Raw genomic sequence first — 18,673 nt, forward strand, 5'->3', positions numbered from 1 at the left:
AAAAATTCAATAAACTACTAAACCATAAATAAAAAATTTAGTTTTATAATGAAATTTGCCACTTCTCAACCAAGTCCTTTTACCAGCAGTGATAAACTTCGATAATATGCTCTTTTACCAAAAACACGTATATCAGAAAAATTAATTTGTGTAGAACAGGATATATGAATAAAATTGGATCAATTAGAGTCGGTAATGTGTTAGACCGTACATATTTAGTTCTTTTGCTCCATCGCACTTGTTATTAAAAATCTTGGGTGCCCTTTTTACATTATTGTAAACAATTATTCAAATTCTCGTAAAATACGAACATCTTATAATATTTTGATTCAAAAAATAATGCTACCAAGAAACCCTAATTAATGCAATAATTGAATACTTTTAGAAAATTTAGAAAATAGTCGGTAAATAAATAAAAATAAAAATAAAAATGGAGCAAATGAGGGGAATGTTGTAGAAAACTAGAGAGCAAAATAGAAATTCAAAGAGAAGATCTCTCCATCTTTTAACTGTAAAATGGCATTAGTAAAGGAAGACCAAAAACAATTTTTCACAGAAAACATCAACAAAACATTGACTCTAGGCCATAAGAAAGCAGTATGCCTGCTTTATTCTAAATATTTTTCGTTTAAAAAAAATATAAAATAAGAAAAAATGGTATTTTTAGCATTCGTTGAATATGAATTGTGCACATTTTAATTTTAAAAATTTTTTGAAAATCTTACGAAAAGCGAAGATACCTCGGAAATGTTGTCGGAATTGGCAGTGTGAAATAATAAAATTTTCAGAAAATTTCGTAAAGTTAATTGTTTTAAGTATTTATTATTTTTATAATTAAAGAGCAAAAATAATATAAACAAGTTTAAAATAGTTCGTATTGTAAAAAATTTTCAATATAGAATAAAAAATTGCATAAATATAGGAAAATATTTCCTTCAAATATGTGTTCAATGTCTGTGGTATGCCCGTTGTGTGCTCAAATGAGTTTTGCTAATATCGACGCACTACGTAATAGTCTGATAAAGGCAGCAAATGGTCCACTACCGTGTCCTATTTGTCATGAATTGTTTTTAGGTTTAGATAAATTGACAATACATTTATTTACGCATACAAATCTACTTTACATGAATTCAACGGATAATGATTCTCATGTGCTTCAAATTTCAAAAGCAGTAAATACCGTTTCACCAACGACTGTTAAACAAGAAACACAGCAGTTATTGAGTAAAGCATCAGTATCAGCGTCGAATTTAAAAGAGAAGAAAATAAAGAAGTCGAAACAACAAAAAAATTCAGTTTCTATTGAAACGCATCTGCCTACATTTTCACCGCCGCCTACGACTGAAGCACCCACCGTGAAACCCTTTTCTGTGTGTGATGTTTGTGAACTCAACTTTCGTAATGAGCAACTACGCGATATGCATTTTCGATTGGTACATCAAAATATTGGCTCCATTCAAACAAACTCTGCTGAAATTTCGAAAGAAGCTTACTTAAAATGTCACCTGTGTTCAAAAACATTTAAAAGAAAAGGTTCTTTGCGCTTACACCTTAAAGTCGTGCATTCTATGGGATTACCATATGAAAATGATTCACCTAAAATGAGTATATGTGATCGAATACGCCATAAGGAAACAAACACTAAACAACCGTTACTAGGAAATAGCACAGGTTTAATGGGTACTGCAACAGTAAGCCCGAGTAATACAATTTCAGTTAATACATATACTCTTCTACCTAACACAAATCCTAATGGTGCTTTACAACATTTTATACAACATCCAACCAACAACACTATTGTGAACTGCAAGACTAATGACGAACTGCTGCCAACTGCCATGCGGAACAATATAGATTCTAATGTCTTGCTAGTTATCAATGCCGATTTAGCAGGGCCTTCAACAAGTATTGACACTCTACGAGATATAAATCCGTACGCAGCTGTTGCGGACAGCACTAAAATATGGGATTGTGATGTATGTGGAAAATCTTTTACCACGAAATATTTTCTCAAAAAACACAAACGTTTACATACTGGTAAGTTTAAAAACAATATCAATAGACGACTCAATAAAAAACAATCTTCCCTCTCTTTCATTTATACAGTCTGTGATTAACACGGCTTATATTTAGCTACATATGTTATAATTATGATTGTATTTTATCCCTAAACGTTGACAGGTCAGGTTGACAGGTCATATTTTGTATTTTGTTAGATAGTGAACTTTATTTTCTCATTATTTTGAAGACTTGTTGAACCGATAGTCCATATTTGAAGTCCATATTTGTTTTTAGATTACAATTATTCTGTATTGGATTTAAAGTAATTCAGTTAAATTTATTATAATGGTTAGGAGTGGTTGGTGGTATCCGGTGAGGTAAGTTTCTAGTAAAAATAGTTTAAAAAGATTGTGAAATTAAATAGCTTTATATAGCTGATATCTTAAAGATATTAGAACTTAGTGTTAGTTATACTAAACAAGAAAATTTAAGCATGAGTAAATTGTTTTCGTCTTGAGTTCCGTGTTTGGTCACAGCCTATCAAAAACAACAACGCGTCGACTATTCAGATGTTCAAGCGAGATAAAAAGACATAACATTGTGTGACAATGTGAAACAAGCCTGGTTTCCTTACTACACATTTGAATCAAAAAAATCGTAAGGCGAGTCGATTTCAGATAATCAGTTAAAGTCGTTCAAAACGATGAAATGCTGAAAAGTAGTCAGTTAACAATGATATAACATCCAATTTTCTTGAGAAAGATAAAACAATCAATAGCGGACACAACATTGAATCGATTGAGTACAGTAATAAAAAAAACAGTTCTTATCACAAATTGATAAAAAGTGTGGTTAAATTGAAATAATGATCTACCCTACTCTTCATATCTGAATAAACATTTTTTAAACTTCGTAAAAAAAATGTATTTTTCGTAACTAGCTTAGGTCACGATGTGCTGAGGTAGACGATAATATCTACTTTTTATTCTTTCGTTTCAAAATTAAATATCAAATATTAGGACAACATTATCATAAACTTAAATTCTGATCATAATTATATTTGTCATTTTTTAGATTTGTATAAATGTTATAGCAAAGATATCTAACTTTAAGATTCTTTAAGGTAAAAATTCAAATATTACTGCACTCACTTAGATTTTCCCATTGCCTTTAATCACGAAACTAATCACTTTAATTATCTAGTCATTCTGTTATCGAACAAATATTATTCCAAAATATCTGTTCCAATTTTTAAGAGTTTAAGTAATGCGATTGCCATCATTGTTTATTCATGATTTATTTAGAAGTCCCTATTAAAAGGCAAAGTGACAGCAGCACAAGAATACATCACTGCAGGATTAAGACTATTTCATTAGCTTTCATTAGTCGCATTTGTGTTGGAGTCCACTATTTGTCGAGTTTCCAATTTGTTATAATCTTCCATATATCCAAACTCAATGTCGTGGATACACTATATTATGGAGATATATAACATCTGTGAAACCGTGAGTTGGTTTGATTTTCATGATATAAAAAAAATTTGCGAAAAATAGTATTTGTAACAAAAAATAAGACCGAATCAGTAGCGTTTATGATTTAAAAGTGGATAGTATGTCAGTGGTAAAGCACACGGGTTGGGTAAGAAGCCCATAAATTAACAAACTAACTAAAATGATAGTAATACCAATTTAATTTTTCAATCATTTTCAGTGACATTATTATTATTATTTCATAATTTATATATTTTTTTTCGAATAGGTGAAATGCCATACACCTGCCAAATATGTGCACGCACTTTTACTTTCCAGCAATCATACCACAAACATATGCTCTATCATAGCGATGATAAGCCCCACATCTGCAGTGTTTGTAATCGGGCATTTAAGGAGCTATCAACATTACATAACCATGAACGTATACACAGTGGTGAAAAACCATTTAAATGTGAAGTGTGTGGTGAGTTTGTTAAATTTAGAATTAATAATAATATAAATTTTCTATTGCGTTTCTCAAATTTTTTTTAGGGAAATGCTTCCGACAACGAGTTTCCTTTTTAGTACATACACGCATCCATACAGGTGTTATGCCTTATAAATGTGATATATGTGACAAAAGTTTTCGATACAAAGTATCTTTACGTACCCATAAATGTTTAGCAAGTGCAACACCAACAGATTCAAGTGAAAATACAGCAGAACAAGTGAACTTCTTTCAAAATATATTGGAGGAAAATTCAATTCATTTGACAAGCACACCGGAAAAATCACCAACAAGTATTGAAATTTCTACAATCACTGGACAATGCAACGACAGTTATAATTCAAAAACAGTGCTTGATGAGGAAGCCATACGACTATCAAAATCAATTGATGATCTTGTGGTGGAATCATGTAACAAACTGGGAATAGGTAACGAAGACACCAATAGTATAAATCAAAATATCACGGATACCTCGGTACCAAGTAATTTAAATGGATTTATGAATCACAATACAAGTACTTCGACTGATGATTTGACAACACAGCGACTTCAAAATATGCGTTTATATTCACCACGATTAATGGTGGAGTTAAATAATATTGATTATAATTTTCCTGGTTTTCTACTTGATGATGTGGGTAATAATGTAAAAATGATGTAGATAACAAAATTTGATAGCATTTAAGGTAATAATTTAAATAAAAAAATATATAAGTTATTAAAAGTATTATTGAATAAATATTTAAAAAAAAAATTCATTTAAATTTAATAATATTAATTGTTTTATTATTAATATTTTACTATATTTCTATTAAATATTATAAATATATATATATATATAATATAATATAATATTAATATATATATATATATATATATATATTATATATTATATACTACAATATATATATAATTAATATAAATATATATATTATATTATATATATTTATATATAAATATTTCAATTTACAAATAATTTTTATTAATATTTATCAGAATATTAAATTTAGATTTTTAAATTATATCTTTAATTTTTTTTCAACACCAGTAGTTTCAAATTTAAAAATAAAAATCAAAGTATTTGTACAATACCTCAAAGACAGTTATGATGTAGCAAAACCTAAGCTGGAATATGTTACATATCGATTATTTACTATTTACGTATTATTATCTCAGCCACAAAATCTATCCCAAATGTCTTAAATATTGACAACCATTTAATTGAAGGTGTCAGTAGCTATAAATACCTAGGTGTTGTGTTTAGCTAGAACAACCTATCAATGACTACATTAAAAGATAGAGTACAAGCTGGGAATAAAGTCTATTATGGATTAAAACGACTTATTACAAGTAATAATATTTAGCAGAAAACAAAACCAAAAATGTACAAAACATTGATTCGCCCAGTAGTAACATATGGCTGCGAGACATGGAGATTAACTGAAACTGAAGCAAGCAAGATACCAGTGTTTGAAAGGAAAATACTCAGAAATATTTTTGACCCCGTGAAAGAAAACGGGATGTATCACATAAGATACAACCACGAGCTAGAACGACTAGCTGAAGGTGATACAATCTACAAATTTATGATAAAGCATCGATTAAGATGTGTTGGACATGTGATATGAATGCCGGATATAAGATTACCGCTTGAGATTTATGAGAACGAAAACGGTAGAAAGACAGTTTGCAGCAGGATTTAGAAGAAATGTACATAAGAAATTGGAAAACAAAAACAGAAAACAGAAGAATGTTGTTAAACAGGCGCAGGTCCTACATAGACTGTATAGTCACGGATAATGATGACGTATTATTATATTTTACAGATATGTATTATACCTATTTCTCTCCAAAGTAAAATATAATCCATTTAAATATTTATAATTATACATGCATATACCTACTCATTTACGGTATAAGTTTCGATGACTTGTTTTAATATGGACCCAAAACCTTATAGAAAGTTATATTCGATTACAAAAACAGTGAGACTATGTTGTATATTAATTTAAAGATATCAAACAAACTATACTAATTCGTACTATAATTTTGACATAGATGATATGTGGTTTCTTAATAAATTTAGTTTAGTCTTACAATATATGTGTGAATGGTAAAATCGGGATTATTGAGATTTATAACAAAATTGTACGTCATGAAAACCGTGGAAGTAATGCCATATCAAGTATGTCTTACTTTTAAGTTTTTAATTCTGCAATCCATCTGTATCCTGCATAGTCATCTGTATCCCGCATTGTATAAGTCCGATCGGGTTATGCTAGATGGCATTAGAAACAAAAAGCTTTTGGTAGTTTGGTAATTGATTCATTCAGTTTTGTTTGAGCGTGTGTCAAAGGTGGACACTAGCAAAAAGAAAAAACGTCATATTTTACAGTTTTTTTTTTGAAAATTAGAATAGTGTTTATGGTCCTGATACTGTAACAGCCAATCATACGCAATCGATTGGTTTAGTTTTGTCGTTTCCGGTAATTTTGATGTCAAAGATACACTACTCACTGGAAGGTCAATTGTCGAAAATGTCAAGTCCGACTAGTTCGAGTCATGTAAGCACTGTTTCGATTGCTCAAGAACAAAAGATCACCAGAGCACAAAAAACCATTTGGAAACCTGTGAATAAGGCTGGATACAAAAAGAAGCTCGATGTATGGGTGTTAACGATATGCGAGTTAATGCAAAAAACCTCATGGACCAAATTTTCATCTGCAAATCGTTGCTGAATCGTAACAAAATTTCTGAATCGGTTGATAACGTCAAGCAAAAAACGTCTTAGTCGAATTACGGTGAGCCGACTAAAATGGTGGCCAAACCAAGATTGACAGCCAGGAAGATTTTGCTGTGTGTTTGGTGGAATTGGCAGGAAATCATCTACTATGAGCTGCTCTGCTATAGCAAAACTCTTAACTCTGACCTGTATTGTCTACAATTGAACCATCGGAAGAAAGCAATTGCCCAGAAACGACCAGTTTAGGACAATAGAGAAGGAATTGTGTTTCATCAGGACAACGTCAGGCCACACACATCGGTAATGACTCGCCAAAAGCTCTAAAAACGTGATTGGGAAGTTCTTATGTATCCATATTATAGTTCAGACCTAGCACCAAGTGATTACCATTTGTTCCTGTCCACGACGAACGATTTTTCTGCTGAAAAATTCGCTTCAAGAGAGGCTTGTAAAAATCGACTGTCTCAATTTTTTGCCAATTGGGATCATTGTAACTATGTTAAATAAGATTTCAAATTCACACAAAAGCAATGGATTTCTTTTTAATACATCTATTATATTGGCCACTGTTGTAATTACAACAAATCAACTCAGTACTACGGTATCGGGGCTGACAAGCCACTGCCAAGAGTTAAGTACATAACCATTATTAGGTTATTTTCTCTTTACTTAAATAGGATAACCGCTAGATCTAACCACCCTAACCTTACCTCATAATATACTTGTATTTAAGTAATTTTTTAAATAAATAATAATTCTTATAAATTTAACATCTTCAACATCTTGAAGAGTATTCGTTTTAAAAGACTGAATGACTTGTCACAATTTAGTAAAATCTTTGATATAAGATCATATTTTTGGCTTGACAACACTTTCTTATAATTTTTTAATTTATCTTTGGAATTATTCTTCCAGATACGGTTACCATGCATTTAAAATATTTGTTTATTGACTACCAACAAACAAAAAAAAACCCAAAGCAAACGAAATTATTTCAATTTGAAGCATAAATAATATTTAATTTTTTTTAAATTAAGAAAATTAGTTTTATATTTTTCTAAAAGTAAATGAATCGAACTGCACCAAAATGAAAGATTTGTTGAAAAAATTAGCCAAGGATATGGGTTGGAACTCATTAGGATCCATTCCTGTGGCAAACGAGGAAAATACGTCGTTGCTAAAAGAATTGGAAGCTTTGATGAGAGAAAAACAAGTCATAGAAGAAGAAAACAAAGATTTGAAAGAACGTTGCGAGAAAATTAGCGAACATGTAAAAAGTACCGAACTCTGCGTGGAACAGAATTTGGTAAGTTAAATTTTGAGATTTATAACTTGGGACGTTAACATATTTTTGTCAAATTAAGTCTGTGGTGGTATTGAAAAGTTTTAGAGTTGCGTTCTGCCCCTTTCTACAATTGATACCCATATGATACTACAGCGGTTGTGCTTTAAGTCTACAAATTGAGCAATGAAAACTGTTTAGAATCGAAAGTACCTACCTCGTAACTGAATAGCTTACTGTTTACGTACAGAGCAACAAAAGTTTAAATAAGGTATATATTTGTAGTGGAAGATTGGAAGTAAAAAAGATGGAAAACTATTTTTGACTTGGATTTGGCGCTCTTTAATTTCTATTGACCTGGACCGTCGTCCGACCACGCCTAACCCTGACGCCGGTACAACTAATACAGACATAGTTAAAAAAAAGACCAGTTGAAGAGTCACCAACTTTTCAAGATGTAAACGCATCATTGTCTTACTTGAGTTAACTCTTTAAGGGAACACTATATTATATTATTTTTAAAGGATACTTAAGTGTCTAATATCAATTGCCTAAGTGGATTTAAATATTTTAAGTTACATTTACGATACATAATATAGTATAATATGCTGTGTCCCATATCTATTTCTTTCTCTTAGCTTCTTTTAGTGCCTATTAATGTAGTATAAGCTACCTAACATAAAAAGTAATAGAAAAAATTTATTTTTTAACGTCTCAGAGGTTGCAGATACAAATTAATGGTATATATAATATATATGATTAACTAATAAAATAGAATAAAATTTCAAATAATGAATGCAACACCATCATAATATATCAAGTACTTTATGATATATCATGCATACAGCATTCTTATATCATAATTAGCTAAAAGTAATGCTTTACTATCGATATTAATCTAGTTTTGGTGTGCTCAAAAATTAGTAATAATGAATTTGAAAAGGCAGAGTTCATTTGAAGAAAATGTGATTAATCTCAAGTAATACCAGTATAAATCTGTAAGACTAAAAGTAAATAGTCCGTTTAGTGGCGAGATCTTCGATACCAATCCAAAGTATAGAATTTTCTTTTCAATGAATAAATGCTTTCACTTATTGCCAATATCATAAAATAGTGGAAGAATATATATGTAGTTTCTTATTATATGTATAGATCCCAGTATGTAGGAGTCCAATGAGTTAATAAGATTAAAACAATCAAAATTTTGTTGCTTCGTGTACAGAATTTGATACATGCCTATAACAGTGATGGTATGAGAGAAGCCCATTTGCTTAAAATTGTAGAACGTCAAGAGGCTAAAGTAATTGATGATATTAGAAAACTTGATGAGGAATACTTCGAAGAAGAATTGCATATGCAGACAGTACAAGGTAATTATGTTTCTAATTTAATACTTTATAAATAAAACATTTCATATGGCATACTGTGGATTTAATATACAATATTTACCTAATGTATAATATGTATATGATATATAATATATAAATGTTTTCCAATACAGCTGAGTTAGAGAAACAAAGAAATATTATTAAGGATAAGACTGAACGACTGAAATGGGCAAAAAATGCTATGACGATTTGGCAAGAAGCAATGGAACATAGTAAAACTGGATTTAAATTGATAGAAAAATATTTCAAAGAAGATGAAACAGTAGCTAAACAAAAAGAAAGAGAATTGCAATCACTGCAAAATGATTTAATTAAAGAACGTGCGGAACTGCATGAGACACTGGAATTGAAAAAGCGTTTGGAGAACGATATAGATTCTTTAGGAAAAGCTTTCCGACTTGCACATGCTGAACGCAGAGAAATGGTTAATATTTGGAAGTCAGCAGTAACACAAATGGCAAATCGTGAACGGTCTATAGAAAACGGAGACGATGATCTATTACAACTGAGACAGCAACGAAAATTCACACTTGCAAAACTATCTGCAAAAAATAGGGCGCTCGATGATTTATTGGAGGAACAAAAAGATATTGAATTCGAAATCGAGGAAATCAATAAGTCAGTGTGCAAAATTAAAGAAGAAAGCTACATCCTTAAATCTAAACTATTTACGAGAGAAAAAGAGGTATAAATTTGAATATTTTTAAATATATACGTTGAACTTGAGCAATATATATCTAATCTATGCTATATAATCTACATTAATATAAACTAATTTATGTTATCTTAAATCAAGAAATAATCTTAAATTATTGGAAATAACTAATTTAATTACGTATTTATTTCCAATGATTAAATGATATATTATTTATTTATATTAAGAAGTATAGGTATATGCAATAATTTTTTTAAGTTTGTTTCAATAACACTATATTTTTGAAATCATTTAAATTGTGTTTTTAGATACACGTATATCAACAAGATTTACAAAATTTAGCTAGTGACATTGAACGTATGCGAGCGGAATCTCGACTAAAACAAGTTGAAGCTAGTAAGAAGCAAGAAAAACTTGATATAATAATGGACAAGAACTTAAAATTGGAAGACCGCCTTAAAAAATTTATGGATAAGTCTTTAAATGCTACAACAAGATTGCAAATGTTAGAAGATATGATAGCTGTCGAGGAAAAGACTATTAAACAAATGAATAACGAGACCCAAGCACTTAATGAACTTAGATATCGCCTAGAATCGCAACTAGAAGATGTGAAAAGTGAAGCAAAACAAGTGGAGGTATACTTTATAAATATATTTTTTTACTAATAGTTTGAAGTCAAATTTTTAAAATATTATAGGTCAAGAATGATGGAACAAAAGCGGCTACAATAACAGTTGGAAAAAATATAAAAACTTTGAAAACGAGCATGAGGCGGCAGAATGAAATTCTATACAATTTGGTAAGCATGAAATACTAAGTTATGTTATATGTATACATATACAATATATATATGATATGTATAAAAAAACTCAACTGATGCCACTGAAAGACAATGCGATGCACATAAACCATTCTTAAATGTATTTAAAAATAATAAGTTGCAACTGTCGATATAAGGTAGTGCTTTGCGCTACACCTGGGCATATTGGAATTGGTGGGAATGAATCCACAAGAAACGGCCTTACGCCACACAATTCTGCTGATCTGAGCCTTACTGTGGCTGATCGTCAACTACGTGTATCATCAATAATTGCTAGTTTTCAAAATGAGGTAAAGAAATACTAAACAATACGAGAATCACTATTTATATTTTGAGCCTTGGTAACATTGATTATTGCCAGGTGTCAGCTTAAGTTTCCGTGTGAAAGTTTAACATTATTAAACATAACCTACCTTAGCCTTTTTGTCAAAAGAGCATTATTTGTGTTTTTATAGTGATTTGTAAATTGACTGTTTGTGAAAAAATAAAATTAACGCGAGAAAATATACCGTGCGATTATTTATTATGACTTTCGACATGGATTATCAAGATAAGAGTGTATCGATTAATTTACTTCTACATATGGCAATGAAACTCCATTCATTGACACTATGAAACGCTGGTACAAAGATTTTAATCGTTTTAACCACCTGACGAAATTCGTGGAGGTAGTGCAAAATCAGTTGCTCAGTTGTTGTGCCAGAAAACATTGATGCTGTGCAAAATCTGATAATGCAAGATCGTCATGTGGCATACTCGTATTCTTAGATTGAGGAAACCCTAGACATTAGTTCCACATACGAGTATGGGTGCTTCAAGATGAACTAAATCCAACAAAAGTTGTTCGCGCTATAATCACTTCCAAACAAAGAGTCCCTTGTTTTTCCGGGAAAACTGGCAACTGTACGAACGTAAAACAGTCAATTCCGAATGGTATATAACCATTTGTTTTCCGGAAGTCACGGGAAACAAACAAGCGTTGTCGTATCATTCTTCCTCTCCAGCGAGACAAAGCGAATGCTCACATATCTCGTCTAACAACCTATTTGACTATTTGAACATTCAAAAAATCGAATTGATGGATCATTCGTAGTACAGTCCTGATTTGACACCCACAGACCTTCTTTTTCCTGAACTTCAAGAATAAATTGCTTGGACAATTTTTGTCCATTTTTTTGTCGGCGGAAAAAACCGTTGTTGCATTTAAGAATCATGTTTTTGGGGTGTTTGAAGAAGATTAGTAAAAATGCTCTAACGCATACAAAAGTGAAGCAAATAACAAACCAATTTTCTACAACAAATTAGTTTTTTTCCATTATTAGGATCAAAATATAAATTGTGACTCATATAATAGTCCTGATATACCGTTGTTGCTTCTTATAAGAATAGAGTGGAGTTTTGGCGACATTCAGCAACTATTTTATGACAGTTAAATTTATTTTTCTGAGTTTTTGTATCCATCCACAGATAAAATAGAAGAATTTACTTCTGCATGCTTTAACAATTAAGTTTATAACCACTATTTCGGTTTGATCTTAATCGTTTTAAGTTAATATTTTTACCTTATATGTTATACATATTGTTTGTTTAGACCATCGTACTTAATTCGTTTTCGTCTTATTTGTGTAAGCATATAAGGCATATAAGCCTTATAAGGCTATATATATTATTTTGTTTCATCTACTAAGGACTAAAACGTTCTATACTCAATCTCAATTATTATTCTACAATAGAGTTTCAAATGTATAGAACTGGAACGTAAAATAACTGAAGCGATGGGTACTACTTCAGATCCCGAAGAAGAAGAAAGAAAAAAACAACAATTACAGAAATTGGAAGCTGAACATGCTAGGCTTCTTAAAAAAATACATTCTACCGAAAGTATTAATAAAAAACTCGAAGAAAGTATGCGTCAATTGACCTTGGTCTATAATCGCGATATCGACGAGGTTACCAAAATAGTAAGTGAACAATAATAATCAAAATTATGTATATTATTCAAATCCTTTTATTTTTGAAGAATTCCAAAATAAAAGACGTGCAAGGTTACTATGAAGGTGGTTTAAAGCGTCTTAAGGAATGTAAACACATCAATCAGGTCCTAATTGTGGATTTAAGTTTGCTAAAAATGAAAGCCCATAATTTCGAGGAACAAATTAAGAAAATTGAAAAGGGAAGGATTAGTTTGAATCAAAACCGTTCTCAAATGAAAGTTGTGATTAAGGAACGTTTAAAAAAACTAGAAGTTCAAATGGGAGTACTTAATACGAAGCGAAGAACATTGGTTGAAGAGAGAAGTACTTTGATAGCTGATATTACTGACCGAAAGAAACATATAGAAGCAATGAAGACGCGTTTTGAGCTAACTTCAAAATTATTGGGAACAAATGAAGATGGCACATTGGTTACAAGTACACAATTACAAATTGAGGCTGCACAAGAAAAGCATATACTTATAGAGGAGGGCAATTCGTTGAATCAGAAGGTTATAACTGCTGAAAAAGATATTAAGGCAATGGAAAATACCTTGGTGCTTATGAATCTTTCAAACAGTAACTTTCGTGATTCTTTACAGAAGGGAGCTTCTACAGATAAAGGTTAAATATTGTATATTCTATCTTTTGTTTAATAAAATTATTTATTTGATTTAGACGTATTAAAAGAAGAGTTGGAGAAAATTCGGGCAATTTCCCATAATAATGCAATGGAAATACAAAACATACAAGACAATATAGTAAAAAAAGAAGAGCAGGCTAGAATACTTGCGGCACAATTAGAAAATTTAGAAGCTGAGATGAAAAGATTATCTGAAGAAAAGTAAGTTACAACCTTCTTCCTTAAAGCATGGTTTTTCCAAATTTTTTATATTCATATTTTTATGAAAGCTTCTTTTTTTATTTTTAAAATGCCGGTAAGGTTTCATTGCTTTAGTATTGTTATGGTTCTAATAGAAATACTTACCTCTTGGATACTAAGAGGAATATGAGTAAGGTGGCATGCACTAGCTATTATTAGATTATATTATTACAACCTAACCGAACATAACTGAATAATTTAAAATAAGTTCCGTACATTTTTAGTTATTATTTTATCTATAAGAAAATATGAATTATGTAGCAGTTATATAGCTAAACAAATATAAAGGCAATTCAATCATTCGATTAAGATGAGTAAAACATAAACACAAACAGAATGATAACAATACTTTACAAAATATTAAAAATGAAACTCTAGGAAACAAGAATCAAAGGTAGATTACAAACAATAAATTTAAACAATGATAAACATTAAAACATTAAAGCCTACGCACAGGCTGTTACAACCAGTAACAGATGATTTCCTCTGAATATATAATTGAATGAAGCAGTCAAAATACAGATTTTGGGGCAATCAAAACAAAAAACATTTTCTTAGTACTCAATACTCTAAATCGTTTTGGGATGAAAGCTATACCGAAAATCAGAGTTTAAAAAATTATATAAGTAACAACTTATCATATTATCTTATACATATTACTTATGAAATGGTCGAGAAAACATAGCCTATTAACTCGTTTAGAAAGAGAATAAAATTATAATCATTAATTTGAAGAAGGATCGATTTCTGCTTAATTAGCTGAGAAAAGCATTTCGATATCACATTCCTCGTAAGTGTTGGCAAAAAGTTGGATATATTAGAACCACCCAGATGCATTAAAGTATCTGGCCAATATCAATGTTGTAAATATCGCAGAGAATTATAAAAAATAGGGCGCCTAAAAATATAAGACTAGTTTTAAATAAAGCTCAATATATGCTACCATATACACATACTACTTATATATATATTCAGAACTTATTTTAAAAACTAATTAATTAAAAACTGAAACCAGTTTAATAGATCAGATGTTACACAAATGCAGATAAATCAATAAAAACCAACCATTTTATAATAGTTATAGAAAAACTGATCTTAAAATTTAAGCAGTAGAATCTATTAGTTAGAAATAAAATTTTATATACGAAGCGTCTTTAATATCTCTTCATAGAGCAACAATAGAAGAAAATTTTCGAAAAGTCAATAAAGAATGTCAACACCAAAAAGAAAGAATGATGCGCGCTGAACGAGAGCTGCAGAATGCTATTAAGGCACTAAAAGAATTGCCTCTAGGCAACGAGAATTTTAATTTAATTGAAAGAGAAATATATTTGCAAGGCTTGGAAGAACGAAGTTCACTTATTCTAAACACTTTTGTCGATGTAATACACTCTGATAAGGATGCAGCTCCCGTAATATTAAATTTCTTTCAAGAAAAAAAAATACAAATGCCACATCATATGCAAAGTACACGAAGCTTCCAAATGCTTCGACGCAGCAACACTTCTCTAACATCATCAACTTCAAAAGGTAAATAATAAATAATGAGCTTACCTTAATAATAACTAATTGGAATAATTTATTTTCTTTAGATTATGCACTTTCCATCACTCAGTCGTCAGGTAGTGACACTGAACGTAGTTCGATGTCAGTTGCTACAGCTAAAGTGAGCGTACATTCATTGGAATTTAACCCTTAAAACTTCAGCATTCTAGTCGTATTTTATTTATAATTTTAAATTAATTACACAGCAATGATTAATGAATATTTTGTTTTTTTTTTAAATTGAAGATGCACAAAATTTAATAAATTTCGTAAATTGAAATATTTGTCAGCGTTTTATTCCTCTTCAGTACCGCTTCCAGTATTACTACCAGAGCTATGGCTACCACTACGCGATCGTGTTGGTGATCGTGATGCAGAGCCCGAACGTGATCCAGAGCCACTTCTACGTGAACCAGATGCGCTGCGAGATCGCGAGCGACTTACTGATCTTGAGCCAGAACGAGAACGAGAGCGACTCTTTGAACGTGAAGAACGTGATGCTGAACGAGAACGAGAACGTGAGTGTGAACGTGAATGAGTACGCGAACGAGAACGGGAACGTGATGGTGAACGACTTGCAGATTTGCGTGAACCTGCTTGTGAAACGGAGCGTGATCTAGACTTAGAACGTGATTTTGATCTAGATTTAGAACGTGAAGCAGATCTTGAACGGGTGCCAGATCTGGAACGTGAACGTGAAGCACGTGAAGCTTGTGAACCTGAAGCGGAAGAAGCTGAACGAGAACGCGAACGGGACCGTGATTTGGACTTAGATTTCGATTTAACACGCGATTTTGAACGTGAACGTGACTGACGGTCTTTAACAACTTGTGCTGCCGTTGTTTTATCCTCTCCAACATTACTTTCATCAGCTTGTTGTGTTTGAGTTTGAACTTCTTCTTCTTTCTCTTTTTCATCATCTTCCTCCTCATCAACTTCCATTTCTTCTTCCTCATCTTCATCTCCAACTGCTTCGAGTTGTTTTTCTCGATACCGCTGTACACGATGCTCATTTGCATCTAATGGACGATGTTGGACAACCTAAAACAAAAAACAAATTAATAAAAATTACACATAATGTCATAAAATATAATTCATTATCTAAAAATAAGTGCATCATAAAGAAAGGATCATCTGTTAGATCATATATTAGTTTCAGTTACAAGAGAAGCACATATTTTAGTTTATAAAGAAAAACAAGCTAAATTTAAAATAAATACTTGCCAATTTAGTATTATTGGGTTGCTGGCCGGCTTTAATGCGACGTTTATTAAGACGCACTCGGGTTTCCAATTCATTGTAATACAGACCATCTTGGCGCATAACAAAGAAGTAATTTTCTTCATAACCCTTCGAAGCCTTACTTTTAACATTCCAATTATATTCACGTGCAATTTTATACTCATACACTTCTTCATCTTTGTATAAAGCACCCTCTGCAAAGTCATTACGACGTTTTTCTAATGTTTCTTCTGTTGGTAAGAAGTATGCTACAAACTGTTCGCCACTTTCGTCCATCACACCACGTATCATAGCTTGCGACATTTCTTCTATTTGTGCGGGCACATTCTTACCAATCGGTGCTGGATCACTATCGAATATAACTTGTGCGCAAGGATACTTCCAATTAACGAAATCAGGATATACTGGTAATATTTCCAAAGGCACAACATTAGGTTTCGAATAATGTTTGGTAATAGGTTGTTTTGAATCTGTAAAGGTCTTTTCGATAGCTTTGATTTGAGCTTCACGATCCAAGTACAATGTTTCTTCACGCAATGATTTCTTAACATTGTAGCCAACTTTAGCTTCAATATTTTCGAGGTTTTGTGGTTGAAACCGCGTTTGTTCGGTAGATATGTATTCTGATTTACGTAACCACGAAACACTACGCGAGTGCTGACGCGAACGTATCGAATCATGCGGTGTATGTACGTCTTCTTCCAACAATTTCTCATCAGCTGGATCTAGTTGCGCATAGGGATCAGCTTGATATAAATCGCGATTGATTAAATCAATGGTAACACCCAGGTCATGCTCGGTTAATACTTCGTATTTATAATTCCGTTCTAAAGACGTTGGGTTGTACAGCACAAAGCGGTTAGCATCAAATGGATATTGCAGAAACTTTAAATCGAACGGTATGTCCGGTAAATTGTTCCCATATTTGACGCGACAAATTAATTCTGACCTAAAATATAAAATAAATAATTATTCAATAATTTTCGTGTAAAAACTACGTACTTTCTTTCTGTTTGGCGCGGGGGGCGCTTTTCAGCAGATGCTGCTACTGCAGTCGTATTATTAATAGTCGGAGGCATTCTAAATTAACTGTTAATAGAAAAAATTTATTTTTATTACACATTCATACATAAAATTTACTTTAATCAAAATTCTTCAATTTTAATTCACTTACCATTGAAACTCACTTGAAAAACTCTAGCGTTTTCATCAACGGCAAAACACATAAATGGCAACTGTCAAAATAGTAAAGTATGGGGTGAACTTGACCAAACATTAAAATATCTATTCACAATAAAATTTTTAATAAATTTATATATGACGGCAAATCAAATGAATTTCGTTTTTAATATCAGTAAAATATTAATTGATATGTAATTGATACATAAATGATTTCATATATCAATTATATATATAATTTTTTTGTGTGATATATTATTAACTGAAGTTTATAAAAGTTTTATCAGCTGCATAAATGAGCTTATTAAAATGTGAACGTTTACTCATTAATATAAATGAGCAAATGCCTAAATGAGACTATGTGAATGTACTATTATATTGGTATTTCCTATGTTATAGCTATGTTATGTAGAGTGTCTCGGGCATGGCATGAGTGAAATTGTTGTTGTTTTTAATGCAAATTATAAAATAGAGAGTAATATAAAAAACAATTTCGGTTCAAATTTCGACATGAGAACCTGACTATTTGGGTCTCGACACTTAGGCAAAGCAGTGATGTCCAGTAAAAAATATACAATTTTAATACGCTTTGGAGAAAAAATGGCAAAACATAGCATATTTCATAAACCGGTTATAATTTAATTTATACATTTTTCGATTTTTAGGAAAGGCATATAATTTTGTAAGTATTAGATATTAAAAAATAAAAAATAAAAAAATCCAAAAACATATATATTAAACTTGCTTATAATAATTTAAAATTGAATACCTATTTATATATATTAATAATAATATTATAATTACTAGTAATTACATAATATATATTATAATAATATTTATTATTTATTTATTTATTTTTTGAAACTTTTTTTTTGAAGCTTAAGACACCGGTATTTTTTATTTTTTGTCAGTATTTTCCTCATCTAAGTTCAATTTTTCTCTTTTAAGAGAATGAATTTGATTATGACACTCTTGGTTC

General features: G+C 31.0%; 3 protein-coding genes across 3 annotated transcripts; 2 read left to right on the forward strand and 1 right to left on the reverse strand.

The window, feature by feature from the left end:
- Positions 1 to 924: 924 nt before the first annotated feature.
- Positions 925 to 4,661, forward strand: LOC119675041 (zinc finger protein 2). Its single transcript, XM_038086223.1, has 3 exons — positions 925 to 2,037; positions 3,760 to 3,957; positions 4,026 to 4,661. Exons 1-3 carry the CDS (start codon positions 942 to 944, stop codon positions 4,640 to 4,642), a joined length of 1,911 nt encoding a protein of 636 aa, XP_037942151.1. The 5' UTR covers positions 925 to 941; the 3' UTR covers positions 4,643 to 4,661.
- A 3,088-nt stretch (positions 4,662 to 7,749) lies between these two features.
- On the forward strand, positions 7,750 to 15,520 carry LOC119675043 (coiled-coil domain-containing protein 39). The gene is made up of 10 exons (XM_038086225.1): positions 7,750 to 8,030; positions 9,229 to 9,376; positions 9,508 to 10,079; positions 10,358 to 10,687; positions 10,750 to 10,851; positions 12,606 to 12,833; positions 12,893 to 13,469; positions 13,524 to 13,689; positions 14,900 to 15,258; positions 15,321 to 15,520. The coding sequence occupies exons 1-10, from the start codon at positions 7,812 to 7,814 to the stop codon at positions 15,425 to 15,427; spliced, it is 2,808 nt and encodes a 935-aa protein (XP_037942153.1). The 5' UTR covers positions 7,750 to 7,811; the 3' UTR covers positions 15,428 to 15,520.
- LOC119675045 (RNA polymerase II-associated factor 1 homolog) lies at positions 15,486 to 17,825 on the reverse strand. Its single transcript, XM_038086226.1, has 4 exons — positions 17,690 to 17,825; positions 17,518 to 17,604; positions 16,498 to 17,464; positions 15,486 to 16,314 (listed from the first exon to the last, which is right to left on the reverse strand). Exons 2-4 carry the CDS (start codon positions 17,592 to 17,594, stop codon positions 15,568 to 15,570), a joined length of 1,791 nt encoding a protein of 596 aa, XP_037942154.1. The 5' UTR covers positions 17,595 to 17,604; positions 17,690 to 17,825; the 3' UTR covers positions 15,486 to 15,567.
- Between the last annotated feature and the right edge of the window lie 848 nt (positions 17,826 to 18,673).

This window comes from Teleopsis dalmanni, chromosome 2 (genome assembly GCF_002237135.1).
Source record: "Teleopsis dalmanni isolate 2A chromosome 2, ASM223713v2, whole genome shotgun sequence".
NCBI lineage: Eukaryota > Metazoa > Arthropoda > Insecta > Diptera > Diopsidae > Teleopsis > Teleopsis dalmanni.

Coding starts and splice junctions, on each gene's coding strand:
- LOC119675045 (XM_038086226.1), bottom strand. CDS start 17,594: ATGCCTCCGACTATTAATAATACGACTGCAGTAGCAGCATCTGCTGAA. Junction 17,465..17,517: donor CCGCGCCAAACAGAAAGAAA/GTACGTAGTTTT, acceptor TTTATATTTTAG/GTCAGAATTAATTTGTCGCG. Junction 16,315..16,497: donor AACCCAATAATACTAAATTG/GCAAGTATTTAT, acceptor TTTTTGTTTTAG/GTTGTCCAACATCGTCCATT.
- LOC119675041 (XM_038086223.1), top strand. CDS start 942: ATGTGTTCAATGTCTGTGGTATGCCCGTTGTGTGCTCAAATGAGTTTT. Junction 2,038..3,759: donor ACACAAACGTTTACATACTG/GTAAGTTTAAAA, acceptor TTTTTCGAATAG/GTGAAATGCCATACACCTGC. Junction 3,958..4,025: donor ATTTAAATGTGAAGTGTGTG/GTGAGTTTGTTA, acceptor AATTTTTTTTAG/GGAAATGCTTCCGACAACGA.
- LOC119675043 (XM_038086225.1), top strand. CDS start 7,812: ATGAAAGATTTGTTGAAAAAATTAGCCAAGGATATGGGTTGGAACTCA. Junction 10,852..12,605: donor ATGAAATTCTATACAATTTG/GTAAGCATGAAA, acceptor ATTCTACAATAG/AGTTTCAAATGTATAGAACT. Junction 13,470..13,523: donor GGGAGCTTCTACAGATAAAG/GTTAAATATTGT, acceptor TATTTGATTTAG/ACGTATTAAAAGAAGAGTTG.